Source organism: Conger conger, chromosome 8 (genome assembly GCF_963514075.1).
Source record: "Conger conger chromosome 8, fConCon1.1, whole genome shotgun sequence".
Classification (NCBI taxonomy): domain Eukaryota; kingdom Metazoa; phylum Chordata; class Actinopteri; order Anguilliformes; family Congridae; genus Conger; species Conger conger.
Genome location: NC_083767.1, coordinates 15,689,436 through 15,704,978, shown reverse-complemented (window position 1 = coordinate 15,704,978; position 15,543 = coordinate 15,689,436). Strand labels below are relative to the sequence as shown.

The 15,543-nt window shown below is 46.1% G+C and overlaps 1 protein-coding gene across 2 annotated transcripts; it reads left to right on the top strand.

Annotated features, from left to right (window-relative positions):
• The first annotated feature begins 10,485 nt into the window (after positions 1-10,485).
• LOC133135398 (leucine-rich repeat-containing protein 4-like) lies at positions 10,486-13,841 on the top strand. Of its 2 annotated transcripts, none has more exons than XM_061252373.1 (2): positions 10,486-10,980; positions 11,291-13,841. In XM_061252373.1, exons 1-2 carry the CDS (start codon positions 10,927-10,929, stop codon positions 13,283-13,285), a joined length of 2,049 nt encoding a protein of 682 aa, XP_061108357.1. In that variant the 5' UTR covers positions 10,486-10,926; the 3' UTR covers positions 13,286-13,841. The 2 variants fall into 2 exon arrangements, with proteins under 2 accessions (XP_061108357.1, XP_061108358.1); XM_061252374.1 differs by having other exon boundaries at positions 11,204-13,841.
• Positions 13,842-15,543: the final 1,702 nt, after the last annotated feature.

The following is a 15,543-nucleotide window of genomic DNA, read 5'->3' as shown; positions in this document are numbered from 1 at the left end:
ATCAGGAAGGGGGCAAACACTTTTTCACACCACTGTAACTGAATATACTGTAGACTACACAAACAATTGCGTGACCACCAAAGCTATGCGTTCTCTGTGTAACTGATGAGTAAGAGAAATGAGAGGGCACTCAAAGCGGTGTGAGCAGGGGATGGGAGTAGAAGTGCGCTACAGTTGTTATGACTGAAGAAATTACTTTACTTTTTAAAACTTTTATAATTGACATTTTTAATACATATTGCACTTTTTATTTCTTCACTTTTTCCATTTTGTGTTCTGTCTTGATTCGCACATTTTAGTGCTTTTCTCAGTCTGCCTGTAATATGCCTTCGCACATTTTTCCTTTATATATACTATGTAACAAAACCACTATAATTTAGAAATAAAAATAGTTAAAATCAATTCAGTTGTGTCGTTTATTTCAAGAAAATAGTTGTGCAACATTTGGTTTAATAGCCTTCATGAAATTATGGGTGCAGAAATCAATGCTGTAATGCTGGACAAGCTTGATGCCACTGGTTGTCAGGCTTGGTGGTTCTAAGAAGCCAAAACCCTTGGCCTTTCTAGTGTTAGAACTGAAATAGCTGTAACCGTGCTGGTGAAAAATAGACTACGCTTTGTAGTGATATAATTTATATTTACATTTCTGTACATTCATGCACTGCAGGGAGTCCAGTTAATAAATTGTAAGGACAGTACAGCTTTTAATATTCTAAAGCCAGAAACATTTGCACATAAAGTGGGGGCGTTCACTACACAGTGATGAACAAAACCGTAATCGAATCAAAGGACGTTATGTAATGTGTTTTTTTTTTTTTAAAGAGCGATGTTGTTGTCCTGCAGTTACCCCTGTTTGCTGAAAACAGCCCACCTATTTGTGATACTGCAGCCTACCTGCTGCAGTCGTGAGTAGTGCACTTATGAGTGGAGTTCTCATGAGTGGAGACTGTGCAACCCACACAGTGACGAATCCTCAGACAGGCTTGCGGCCAGCGTGCCTTCTGGGAGCTCTGCTGCGTTCACATCAGGCCAGCAGGGAGCCGCCCTATTGGTTGGTGTCACTGGCAAAAGGTTGTATATTAATGACCATTATCCTGTGCGTCAAACGGCTCTAAGCTGGGGCATGTCCGGGCATGGGACAGAAGGCTCTCATATTCAGCTCTGTCCTGTACTTACCGCTGCCCCAGCCGCACTTACCCCCTACCCCGCCTTTTGGATTCACTAATCTGCAAAAAAACTGTTCAAAAACAGGAATCCAAGGCCAGAAGTTAGATACCCTTCACAATAAGGCCTATTGCACAATATCCCCACCTCTGGAGGATTTTATATTTCTTTCTGAGACTGTATTCAGGAACACCATGCCATGAAAAATGAGGATTTTAATATTGACTGAGGCAGAGGTTTGCACAAGAAGCAAAGCAATTCCTCATATCTGAATTTATTTTCTGAGTACACTCTATTCGGTGAACAAAAACAAATTACATAATAACATGGACGCTAAAAACAGTGCAAAAGAAATCAACTGTGCTGAATGTTTGTGGAAATTCATTTTGTTCCGTTGTTTGGCTAAAAGAGTTCGCTTGTACTCTATCCCCCCCACCCCAGCCCACAACCACACAAACTCTCTCTCTTTCTCATTAAACTGTGTTTTCAACCCTTACACTCCCCTAAGACACAAAGGGAAAATCGGGTTAAAACAGCACGAAAAACTCAGAGCTCAGTATAAGTTTTTCAAAAGAATTATAAATTGACCCATGCCATTCATCTTTCCACCTGCGTACGGAACCGCAAGTTTAATATGGTTCTATCCACCTGCCAGCTGTTATCCACAAGTGTCCCTGGACATCCAACCCAATGCAGGGCTCTACTCTAAGCTCCAAGCTATGGTGGAGGCTTTTTTTTTATCTTGCTTGGGATGTCTCCACTCCTGTGACAAACAAACTATCCAGTGGATGATGTGGAACACTGCAATAAATGGAACCTGGAACGCAGAATATTTTTGTTACCATCCACATGCCTGCACTGGCACCAACTGGCTGGAGGACTGAGGTACAGGCAGAAGACACATCCCAGCATGCAAAAATGCATCACGCTGTTAATGAAACCCTCCAGCTTTTAATTAGCTGTGACAAGAACACACAGATACATTCAATTTGAAGCAGTGTCACAATTCTAAAAGCTGAAATGATAATTGCCGACTGTCCATAAACAACTGACATTTACAGTGAACATCTAACATCAGCCTTCCTCTTGAGCTTGTTATGTTAGCAGTTAATTATTTTTAATTTGACAATTAATAAGGTGATTCTCATTGAGGCAGGACGAGAAACTCTAGCAATGCCAAGTTCTTTCCCTCCCAACCAGCTCCCCAAAGCAATGGCCTGAACTCTTGATCCAATCACGCTTCTGCATCGGTGGAAAGTCACTGAGTGATTTAGAGGATCTCATATCCAGAATGACCATTTCCTCATGAAACATCAGGTCCCATTTTACAGCTCTCTGTTGGCACGGCAACGGAGCAGTGATGAAACCACACGTTTATTGAATGCTAATAGCGCAGTGCCAATAGCCTAGCCATGTATAAAGGCAGAATTTACATACGGATAATACAGGAAAGGGACTAAGAGTGTAGGGGCCTGTTTAGAGAATTGGTCCCCAGATAACGAAGCACACACGCAGGCATGTGCATACCATACAGTAGGTAGAATACAAAATGATTGAATGGCTCATACCAATGTGTTGATGTCTACACACACCTGTATGTGTTTACATTCCTACTCACACAAAATGCACACACACCACATGGATGGTCTTACTCTCCCTTATATGCTTTCACATACCACACACATGTTTATATAGTGTATAATGTAACAGACACACACAACGTATAATTAATTAAGGTGTCAGCTCACAAATATTAAGATAAGACAGCTTTTCCACTGAGAGCCCAGAAGCCCTGTGTCTCTCCAGACATCGCTAACTGTTCTCGGGTTTATCACAATGTGGGCTGTGATTTTTTTTTTCTTCGTCTTTTGCATTCGCAGATACTTCCCACGTGTCAAACGGCAGAAACTCACAGCTCTTCTGCTCTTTCTGATGTGATATTTTCCACACTGTGAAACACTGAAAGAATACAGACAGCATCTCAAGGTCAGTGTTTGTTTGCAATCATTTTCTGCAAACCTGAATAAGTTAGATTTTGTACACTAGCCCTGAAAGTCTCTCGCATTGTGATCTGCCATGATGCGCCGACGGGTCTATAGCCCTGTTCTGGAACAATCCGGCCTTCGCTGGGGAGGTCATTATTTCTACCTCTACCAAAGAGGTTATGTAATGACACCCGCCCGTCCGTCCATCCGTCCATTCCTCCGCCTGTTTGTGACAGACATATCTGGAAAAGTAATGCCAGACTGCCATGAAATCGGCTCTGCATATTCATGTAGCCAAGAGGAAAAAAACATTTAATTTTGGTGACCCCGTGACCCTTGCTTTAGCACCACCATGAGGCCAAACGTTTAATTTGCAATTGACATATCTCAAAAAGTAATGGCTATTCTGCCATGAAATGTTCTGTGCACATTCATGTTCTGAAGAGGATGTTATATATTGATTTTTGTACCCCACGACCTTTCCTCTAGCGCTACCATCACGCCAAACATATCTCAAAAAGTGATAATTGGATTGCCAAGACATTTGCTGTGTACATTCATGTGAGGTTTTGTTTTGCCTTTTTGGAGGTGGAGGTCTGCACTCTAGTGACTGCATTCATTCTACTTGTCTTTGTGCATTTACTGTAGGAGGACCAGTTCCTACAGTAATACTTGAGAGCTATTTCATTTAAAAAATAATAATTTAAAGTTCAACATTGTCAATATTTGATCGTGGCTTGGTGGAAGACAGGGCTGGACTGGGGCAAAAAATAGGCCCTGCCATTTGGCTCAGACCGGCCCACCACAATCGGTCGGACACCGCCCATCACTACAACATCCTTGCAGTCTGTTCAATATGCATATGATGGATATCTACCATTCATCAAATCATCAGTGTCATGAACAGATCAAGTATACCAATGCAAGTGTGGACCAGTGTACTCACTCACTGTCGACTTATTCCAAGGTGATGAGACATGGCTGCTGAGCAAACAATACCCATACTCATACTGTTAAGTAATTGTTAAAGAAAAAGCTCTGCTCAAAGTCATAGGAATAATTCAAATGATTTAATTTTAAGATGCTCAAGCTGCCAGACTCCCTGGCTAGTTAGCTACATTTTACATCAGTCTAGTCGCGGTAAATCCTCGATCGCGTCGACAATAGTTAATAATAACAGCACATAATATTGTTCCTGAAACCCCCTGCGATAACGTACGATACTGTACTAAATAAATCTGTCAAGGGTTTTGTTTGAAAAGAGCGCTCAAATGGTCTGTCAAAATCAGCGCGCTCGTGCTGTTGTTGGACTAGGCTCAACTAGAGTTAGCAATAGCATTAGCCATTCTGTGCTAACATTCATAAGAAATAAAAAATTATGCTAACGTAACGTTGCTTAGTGAGACCGAGTGACTGACTGACCGAGTGACTGCTTAGCTTATCGCTTTAGTGCTAGCTATATCCTCCACTGTCACAACTGAGTCTGTGTCACTGTCCGACTCGCGTTGCTGCTGACTAACGTTAACGTTAACGTTACTGCTACTGTTACTGCTACTTGCAGCAGTTCTTTCTACATTTTGAAGCATCCTCTACCATCTTTTGGACTTTCTTGTCTCTAATTTTCTGGGCACCTCCTTTGCGCTTTCGATCCATTTCGATCCATTTCTGACAACAACTTGACAATAGGGAGGAGGGGTCAGGGTTGAGCCTACCAGACGGGAGGGGTTGGGCTTAAGCATGTGATTGGGCCGGCCCACTGTCAGTATACAAAATAAGCCAATGGGCCGCTGTCCATTTTTTGGGGGCCGCTCAATAACAGAAACATTAAAAATGTTTTTTTTTTTTTTTTTTTATAAATAAATAAATCATACCGGCCCAAACGGGCCCAAAACTAGACCGGCCCACATGCCCAGCATGTAGACTATATACTATATAGCCAGTCCAGCCCTGGTGGAAGATGCTACCTTTACAGTGTTTTTGGACAAAATTTTTCCCTCATTTAGAAACAAACATTTTCCTTTTTTCTTTTTTTGTAACCCTAGAATGTACAACATATTGAATACCCCTAGAATGTACATCATGGGTCCAAACGGACCCGTGTTCATTTCCTATGGAATTTGATGCATAGTTCAGGGTCTCTTTGTTACCTCTTTTTAATTAATTAATGTACTCATTTAATGTTCAAGATATTAATTAATGATATTGTTTTTGATGATCAGAAATCATCAAATGTATTTTTGAATATAAATTTTGTGTTTATATTTTTGTATTCATTTCCCATGTTATTTGATGTATGGCTGAATGGCTCTTTGCTATATCTCTGAAATAAATGTTATTTCATGTATAGCTGAGTGGCTCTTTGCTATATCTCTGAGATAAATTATTTTCATTGTGCATTGATACGTATATACATTAATAGAAAATCTGGCTTTGATCATGAAAAGTGCTCTTCCTCATTCGATACTAGAGCTTGTGTGCCTGTGTGAGTGTATTCAACATCAGGACGTTATGAGCAACGATCAAATTGACCTCAGAGGATATCATCGAGCTACAGTATGCCGATGATTGTGCCCTAGAAGCTCAGAGGCCCTACAAAATGCCCTCTCAGCAGTTGCAACTGCACACAGGGGAAAGGGATCGACCGTCAACACCCAGAAAACAGAGATAACAGTGCCAGCCTGATGAGTGCCTGATGAGTGCCAGCCTTCCCCACCACCCAACAACCTTCACAGTAGAAGGCCAACCGCTAGCCACCATTCCTACCTTCAAGTACTTGGGAACCAAGTAAACAATGGATAATTAGATATAAAGCTGCCAAAAAAAGATTCCCGAACATTACTCACCCTATGTGTCATCTGTGAAGTGGCTAGTGGTTTAAAATGTACTCTGATTAGTCCATCCAGTGTCACGGCTTTCCTGCATCCTCTATGTAATATTATGCACTTTAGGTTTAGGCGCTTGATTTTCTATAGTACGGCCATGACAATTTGACATATTCTCCACATTGCAGCGATGGCAAGTGTTTTGGCCTTATTTATACAGGTGCAGCAATTGTTTTATTAATGGAACACTATTAAATGACAATGGTCTTATTAATTACATGTAATTGGACTAAAAATAATAATTTCATATACTCATTCCAACTCATAGGCTATTCAGATAGTTTTTATGGGTAGGCTATACATTTTATATTCTTATGATGTTTATACTCAGTATAGGTGACATGAAAAAGAATTAACTAGGAGGCGACTACACTTTTCAGGTGATTGTAAGCAGGAATAGAAAGTGCATGCACATTCTGTGAGCTGCCAGAGAGGTTAAAGAGGTTCTTTGCTGTGAACAAGTTATCCTGATCGCTTCTAATTTAGGAGGGAACTAAAGAGACACTTTTGTTACAGATCTGTTTCGGGAAACGCCCATTATTTTAAGAGGGATCGTAAGATGCATTTAAAGAGGTTCTTAGGGTTAAGAGGCTTTTGGGAAACCCACACATGATGTGAGGCATGGACCATCTACAGCCACCATCTCAGAAGCCTGGTGGCCTTCCATGTAAGATGCCTTCAGAAGATCTTTGGCATCACTTGGAAGGACAGAGTGCCTCACACAGAGGTGCTGGAATCCACCCTGAACCAGGTGGCTTGGGAATGTTATTCATATACCAAGACTCCCATGCAAAGTCCTCTATAGCCAACTACGCTACATCTTAGCCACTGCACTGCTGTTGGCCAGAAGAAGCGGCTCGTGGGCCAAATGAAGACCAAAAAGTGAGTGCAGTTTATGGAGAGCCAGCGTACACAACATCACATAGCAAAGCATGCAAAGAGGCATGCCTATAAAGAGCCTCCTACATAAACAATAATAATGTTGAAATAATTCAAATAATGATCTGTGATGACCAAAAACATTATCTAATGAGTTATGGGATTTTGAAATCCATCCATCCATCCATTATCTTAACCCGCTTATCCTGAACAGGGTCGCAGGGGGGCTGGAGCCTATCCCAGCATACATTGGGTGAAAGGCAGGAATACATCCTGGACAGGTCGCCAGTTCATCACAGGGCACACACACCATTCACTCACACACTCATACCTATGGGCAATTTAGACTCTCCAATCCGCCTAACCTGCATGTCTTTGGACTGTGGGAGGAAACCGGAGTTCCCGGAGGAAACCCATGCAGACACGGGGAGAACATGCAAACTCCGCACAGAGAGGCCCCGGCCGACGGGGATTCGAACCCAGGACCTCCTTGCTGTGAGGCGGGATTTTGAAATGATTAAATTAATTTATTTCAGCAATTTAGCCACACAGACATACATCAAATAACATCAGACATTAATATGAGTCTTTTATGACCCATGTTGTCAAATTTGGAGTCGTAATACAAGAATGATTTTTATTCAAAACCTATTGGAAGGAAAAACAAATATGATTTGTGATCACCAAAAACCCACACATGATGTGAGTCATGGACCATCTACAGCCACCATCTCAGAAGCCTGGTGGCCTTCCATGTAAGATGCCTTCAGAAGATCTTTGGCATCACTTGGAAGGACAGAGTGCCTCACACAGAGGTGCTGGAATCCACCCTGAACCAGGTGGCTTGGGAATGTCATTCGTATACCAAGACTCCCATGCAAAGTCCTCTATAGCCAACTACGCTACATCTTAGCCACTGCACTGCTGTTGGCCAGAAGAAGCGGCTTGTGGGCCAAATGAAGACCAAAAAGTGAGTGCAGTTTATGGAGAGCCAGCGTACACAACATCACATAGTAAAGCATGCAAAGAGGCATGCCCATAAAGAGCCTCCTACATAAACAATAATAATGTTGAAATAATTCAAATAATGATCTGTGATGATCAAAAACATTATCTAATGAGTTATGGGATTTTGAAATGATTAAATTAATTTATTTCAGCAATTTAGCCACACAGACATACATCAAATAACATCAGACATTAATATGAGTCTTTTATGACCCATGTTGTCAAATTTGGAGTCGTAATACAAGAATGATTTTTATTCAAAACCTATTGGAAGGAAAAACAAATATGATTTGTGATCACCAAAAACAAGATAATAAATGAATACCTTGAATATCAAATGAGAAGATAATTTAATTAAAAAGAGGTAACATAGTGACCCTCACCTATGCATAAAATTCCATAGGAAATAAATTTGGGTCCATTTGTACCCATGTTATGTGTTCTAGGGGTAATACAATGTAAATGTACAAAAACACTTTATTTGGAATGTAAATAATGGTATTTCATCATAAAAAAAGCTAATTAAATGAAGATGCCCTAGCATCCTGAATGATAAAATTATTTAATTTAAAAAATACAACAAAAAGAAACTCGCCCGGGTCCATTCTAGGGTTAAACATTCCACAAGTGATGCTCAGTGCTGGATGGTTTCGAATCATTGAATCCTTTATTATTCTGCATTCCCACGCATGCAGTGCAGTGTAGCACACGGGACGGGAGATTGCGAGCCTGCTGCAGGTGGTTGCTAAGCGCAGACTGAGGGGCCCAGTGGGTCCTGCATTCATATAAGCCCACACGGCTCAGGCACCCCGAAGCTAGCCCCTGATTTACAGCGCGACTTCCCCTCGCCACGACATTACACGCACTGCTATCTCGCCGATACCTCCTGTCCCATCTGCATATACTGTATGTCTCATGTCTCTCTTCCTCCTCCTCATTTTGGCACCTCTTCTTGTGTAAGAGAAGCTGTGGTTTATTCCCACGGGGGGTGAAGAGGGAAAGAGAAATATCACTGTTACTGAGATGAAACAGACCGCAGAGGTCACCTGCATAGACACACACTCAAATAATAAATACGCATGGCACCAGTATCACTGTGCATGTGTATTCACGTATACAGTACACACATTGATCTGTCTCTCCCTCTCTCTCTCACACACAATCACTCTCATTCTGCCTGTTTCATTCTCTCTCTCTCACTCTCTCACTCTCTCTCACACACACACAATCACTCTCATTCTGCCTGTTTCATTCTCTCTCTCTCTTTCTCTCTCACTCTCTCTCTCTCACACACACACAATCACTCTCATTCTGCCTGTTTCATTCTCTTTCTCTCTCTCTCTCTCTCTCTCTCCCTCTCTCTCTCTCTCTCACGCACACACACCAGACTGCACGTTGCCCCCTCCACCCACTGCCTCCCTCAGCTGGGAGAGAGTGAGGCTCTTGGGGCTGACAGAACCCCATTCAGCCCCCCCCCCCCCCCCCCCTCTCCCCTCCACCAGGAAAAAGAGCAAATCAAGGCAACCTATCTGCAAGTGTTCGGCATTAACCCCTGGAGGGAACGGAGGGAGAGAGAGAGTGTGAGTTAGAGAGCGGGAGGGAGGGAGGGAGAGGGAGGGAGGGCGGGAGGATATGTTAAGGCAGCAGAAACGCTGCATCAAACCGCCGGGCTCCTTCGTAGAGGATGCAGCTGCTGCACGGTCACGTTCCCACTGAAGGGCAGAAGCAGGAGCGAGAGTACCGACCGGCTCTGCCGCCCGCCAACGTTACGGACGCTAAACACGCAAGTGTGGGGAGGGAGGGTTAAAATTCCCCCTCCCTCTCCCTCGCTCTCTTTCTCTCTCCCTCCCTCCCTCTCTCCTCTCGCTCTCTCTCTCTCCCCCACTCTCTCACTCTCTCTCTCTCTCTCTCTGCTCCTTGGTTCAATTACCTCTTTCGGACATCTGCTGCAGTCCTCCCCTCCGGATGGATGTTTGACGGCGACAAAAGGCTAACAGCTACGTCTCGGCACCTCAAGACAAAGGGGGTAAACCGCGGGACTCCTGAGAGGGCGAGATTGGGGCTCACTTCTCTCTTTTCAGCTCTCTCTGTCCCCTGCAAGCCGACACACCGACGCGCTTGTGGAGAGGGGGGGGATACTTTTCAATAACTGAAGCCGCGTCCCCGAAGAAGGACTTGGGTCTTTTTTTCCTCGTTTTTTCTCTCCTCTTCCGGATTTGAACGGAGCTCTCGAGAGCACTCTCTGGCAAAAAACCCTCCATCTCACATCGCCACGCTCCCCCCCAACCAACCTCTTTCTGCCTTATCCCCCCCCCCCCCCCGCACTGAAGAATTCCTGCCAACTATGCAGTTGCTAAGATAGTTGGTAAAAAAGAGAAAAAAATCTAAGGACTGCGCAGTGTGTGTTTTAGCTCTAATTCCTTCCTCGTTTGGACAGGCATGGCAAATCAACTGGCCAAGTGACTGGGGGGAGGGGGGTGGGCCGGGTAGTGGTGTTGGAACAAGGAGAGGGGGGGTGTCTGACATTAAAGTGAGGAGGAGGGGGAGGGTGTCGGTGGTGGGGGGGGACTGCTTCAGTTAACAGATCGGAAGGAGATTGTTCAGGAAAAGAGAAATCGAACCGCTTGCCTTGCCGTGATTTTTTATTTTTGTTGGCGTGCGCCCTGACTACAGAGATGGAGTTTGGCGAGAGGAATTCTGTGGAATCCAGTGGCGCTGGTGGCGGTAGCCAGAGCCGCTTGGCTGCAGTGCGGGCCGCGCCATGCGTCCCTGGCAGAGGCGACACACACACCTGCTCCTCTCGCTGGGCCCTACCTCGTTAACCAGCCCGCTTCACTGCTGTCCCACTCGCTCTTTCCCCGACTCTCTCGCTCTCTGGATTTACCAGCGACCGTCTGCGCAGGATTGACTTTACTTTTCCCCCGAAACAGAGACAGGATAAATAACACCTGACAGACTGATCCCTTTCTGGAATGATGGATGTGAATTGAAAAATTATACCCGCTTTTATGTGTGATTTACAAGGAAAAACAAACAAAAAAGGACTTCTCAAAACTCGAGAGGTAGGTGTACCTTTCTGCTGATTCAAAACTCTTTCTTTTCCCCTCCTTTTTCCTCGCCCTCTCTCCTTTTCTCCCTCTCTCTCATCTCACTCTCCCACTCTCTCTCCCCCTCTCTCCCCCTCTCTCTCCCTCTGTCTCCCTCTCTCCGTCGATGGAAGAAAGATCCAGAGTTCTGCTTAACCCAGGGTAGGGGTCGGTTCTCAGCGAATCCCTCCCTCCCCAGCTCCAAGCCCCCCTCCCCCCCCCGCAGGGCGAATCCCCAGGTGATGTTGAATAATGACCGTGCCACATCATGAGTCTCCTGTGGCAGGTAACTGTGTCCCGTACCTGGAACGCCGCCCTGCTTTTCGTGGTCTACCTGATGGTGCGAGCGTGGAGTTTGTGCGCTGCGTCGTCGGCCGCCTCGTTGCCCCACTCCTGCCCCGCCGTCTGCTCCTGCAGTAACCAGCTGGGCAAGGTGGTGTGCACCCGCCGCGGCCTGACCCGTGTGCCCCTGGGCATACCGCCCAACGCCCGCCACCTCAACCTCATGGAGAACTCCATTGAGCTCATCCAGGCAGACACCTTCCGGAACCTTCAGCACCTGGAGGTCCTGCAGCTGGGGAGAAACGCCATCCGGCAGATTGAGGTGGGGGCCTTCAACGGCCTGTCTAGCCTCAACACCTTGGAACTCTTCGACAACCGGCTGACGGTAATCCCCAGCGGGGCCTTCGAGTACCTGTCCAAGCTGCGCGAGTTGTGGCTCCGGAACAATCCGGTGGAGAGCATCCCGTTCTACGCCTTCAACCGTGTGCCGTCGCTGATGCGGTTGGACCTGGGCGAGCTTCGGAAGCTGGAGTATATCTCGGATGGCGCCTTCGAGGGGCTCCACAACCTCAAGTACCTGAACATGAGGATGTGCAATTTGCGCGAACTTCCCACGCTGGGCCCCCTGGTGGCACTGGAGGAGCTGGAGGTGTCAGAGAACCACTTCCCGGTCATCCGACCTCGGTCGTTCCGGGGCCTCCGGACGCTGAAAAAACTCTGGATAATGAACTCGCAGGTGAGGCTGATCGAGCGCAACGCCTTCGACGACCTGACGGCCCTGATGGAGCTGAACCTGGCCCACAACAATCTGAGCTCCCTGCCCCACGGACTCTTTGCCACCTTGAGGCACCTGGTGGAGCTGCACCTGCACCACAACCCCTGGAGCTGCGACTGCGAGGCGGTGTGGCTGGCCGGGTGGGTGCGGGAGCGCATCGCCTCCAACTCCACCTGCTGCGGCCGCTGCCACACCCCGGCCCACATGCGCGGCCGCTACCTGGTGGAGGTCGAGCCCGGCGGGTACCGCTGTTCCGCCCCGTTCATCAGCGACGCTCCCAGGGACCTGAACATTTCGGCGGAACGGGAGGTGGAACTGAGGTGCCGGACGTCCCCCATGTGGTCCGTCCGTTGGCTGCTGCCCAACGGGACCATCCTGACCCACGGTTCGAGCCACCCGCGGATGGTGGTGCTGAGCGATGGGACTCTTACCTTCTCCAACGTCCTGCCAGGGGACAAGGGCACCTACATCTGCATGGTGGCTAACTCCGCGGGCAGCTCCAACGCCTCCGCCTTTCTGAACGTCAGCGGCGGGGAGCTCAACACCTCCAACCTGAGCTACTTCACCACCGTCACCGTGGAAACGCTGAGCCCCACGGTCAAGCCCGGCCCTGCCACTCCCCCCGTCAACCCCAAAGCCCCGAACTCGCCAGCGGTGACCGCCTCCCCCTCCGTCTTTCAGCCCGCCTTCATCTCCACCCCGACCGTCCTCCTCCACAGCACCCTGCTCCCCATCCCGCCCTCTGGCTCCACCCCCAGTCCTGGCCCCACGGCCAAGGGCAAGCAGCCCGACAGCATCGACGAGGTCATGAAGACCACCAAGATCATTATCGGCTGCTTCGTGGCGGTGACTCTGCTGGCCGCCGTCATGCTGATTGTCTTCTACAAACTACGCAAGAGGCACCAGCAGCGCAGCACGGTGGGGGCAGCCAGGACCATAGAGATCATACAGGTGGACGAGGACATCCCACCTCCGGCCTCGGCGGGCGCTGCCACCTCCAGCATACCCGGGGAGGGAGCGTTGCTGCCCCCTGCAGTTCGGGAGCACAACAGCACCTTCAAATCCTCCTATAGCACCTACACAGGATCACACACCACGCCCTGGGCCGAGTACAGCCTCTGCAACTCGCTGCCTCGATCCAGACCCAGAGAAATCATCACTGTCCCTGACACCTACAGCTTAAAGACTACCGCCAAGGACAGGGTGCAGGAGACACAGATATAAAAACTCCATGCAATATGATGCAAGACACACTCCCACACACATTCGCATGCACACACACACACACACACACACACATACACAAACACACAGCAGCTTCTTTTGTACAAAGTGCAAAACTGAGACTGTTTTTTTTTTTTTCGTGTACATGCTTATGTAATGTCAATACATACGTAAATACACAACGTACATTATATATAAATGCGTAAATATATAAATAAATGTACTACGGGCTGGTTACGAGAAGCAGATGGGGAAAATTAAATCTAAACTATTTTCTGACTTGTAACTTCTATTTAAAAAACGAGAGTTGTTTAAAAAAATCTGTCATAACTTTGTGAAAGAATGGAGAACGTGTTTGAAAAAACGGGCTTTGTGTAATTTTTAGATGATGCAGAGAATATCGATTTCTACAGAGAACTCTTTCTAAAAACATTAATGAAAAAGCCCCCTAATCAACCTTTACTGGTTTATCTTGTAAAAAAAAAAAGAAAGCACCAAGAATTTGTACTGTGCCAAATGTTATAAAACGCAATAAAGGATTTTTTGGAAGAATTGAGATAGATGTGGAGGAGTGCAGATAGAGTCTGCTGCACGGAAGTTAGCAGCCAAATGCCTTTGGACTGCAACATTTTTGCTGCTGTCATTTAACCCTGTGTGTGCCAAATTGTGCAGGGCTCTAGGTTTATTCACTTTTGCTGTTCTGGTGGAAGGCTTTGCTGCTGTGTCTCTCTCCTTCTGAAAAACAACCGGCTTTAATTAAGACACGGCAGAAAAAAGCACGCGCCTCCTCTGTTCGTACCCTCTCCCCTCTTCCCTGTTTTCCCTTAGTGATGCGAAAATGTCTCGCTGGAACAGCCACAGACCCAGAACAGCCTGACAAGTGTGGCCTGATTTCATGTTCCTCCACCGAGCGCACTGAGATCTGTCCGCCAAGCACACAGAGGAACCGCAGCCTGCCTTTGGAGGCTGCGAATATGAGTTTACCTCAACAAAAGGGAGCGCAAGTCCCTGTCAAGGTTTTAATTTTATCCTTGGTCTCTTTTCCAGAGAATGTAAATTTAAGTGGGCACCGATTCTATACCCTGAAGAGTGCCTATTTTCGTTACTAACGTCACAACCACACAGCCAGAATAGAAGATAATGCAGTTTTTTCACGCTATTACCTGAATAGAATCCAATTCTGTTACTGTACAGTTAAGGGTGGAAGGTTAATAATTCTGTATTAATATTCTATGCACTGATGTTTGAGTCACTCGTACATCCATCTCCCTTTCCTGGAATGCGCAGTGACAGGAGTTATGGGATAGCTGTTCTTCCTTGTTGTCATCTCTCCACTGAGATCCCCTATACAAATGTATACATGCATAAATATGCTTAAATATAACTAGAGGAGTGTTTTGTCCTTGTAGGTTGGTAATGGGGAAAAGGACAAGAACAGCTCACAGTGCTAACTGCTTTAGACCGATAAGAGGCTGGGCTCATTTGCAAGGCTATATGTCACAGGGAAATTGCGTTGGTGTGAACTCGCTGTCTAATTGGCACACTCCAATTAAGCTACAGGGAGTGAACGAAAAAAAATGTAAACACTGAAGTGCTTTGTGATATCTACATTTCAGTCTGCGACTACTGCAGGATGATACACTCACTGAGCACTTTATTAGGAAGACCTGTACATCAGCTTCTTAATGCAAATATTTAATCAGCCAACCATGTGGCATCAAAGGCATAAAAGCATGCAGACATGGTCAAGAGGTTCAGCTATTTTTTTTTAACCAAATGTCAGAATGGGGAAGAAATGTGATCTAAGTGAATTTGATCGTGGAATGATTGTTGGTGCCAGACAGGGTGGTTTGGATATCTCAGAAACTGCTGATCTCCTGGGATTTTCACACACAGCAGTCTCAAGAGCTGGCAGAGAATGGTATGGAAAAACTAAAAAACATCCAGTGAGCAGCAGTTCTGCAGGGAAAAACACCTTGCTAATGAGAGAGGTCAGTGAATAAGGGCCAGACTCAAAGCTGATAGGAAGCTGACAGTAAAGCAAATAACCACACATTACAACAGTGGTATGCAGAAGAGCATTTTGAACACATCAAATGCATCAAACCTCTTAACTGGTTAGGCTACGGCAGAGGACCAATAATGAAAAAAATAGATACCTAATAAAGTGCTCACTGAGTGTAGATTCATATATGAGTGCTGAACTGGTGCTGATCCTACATTAAATTGGGATCATGGGGGTGGGGATAGTGCAGCTG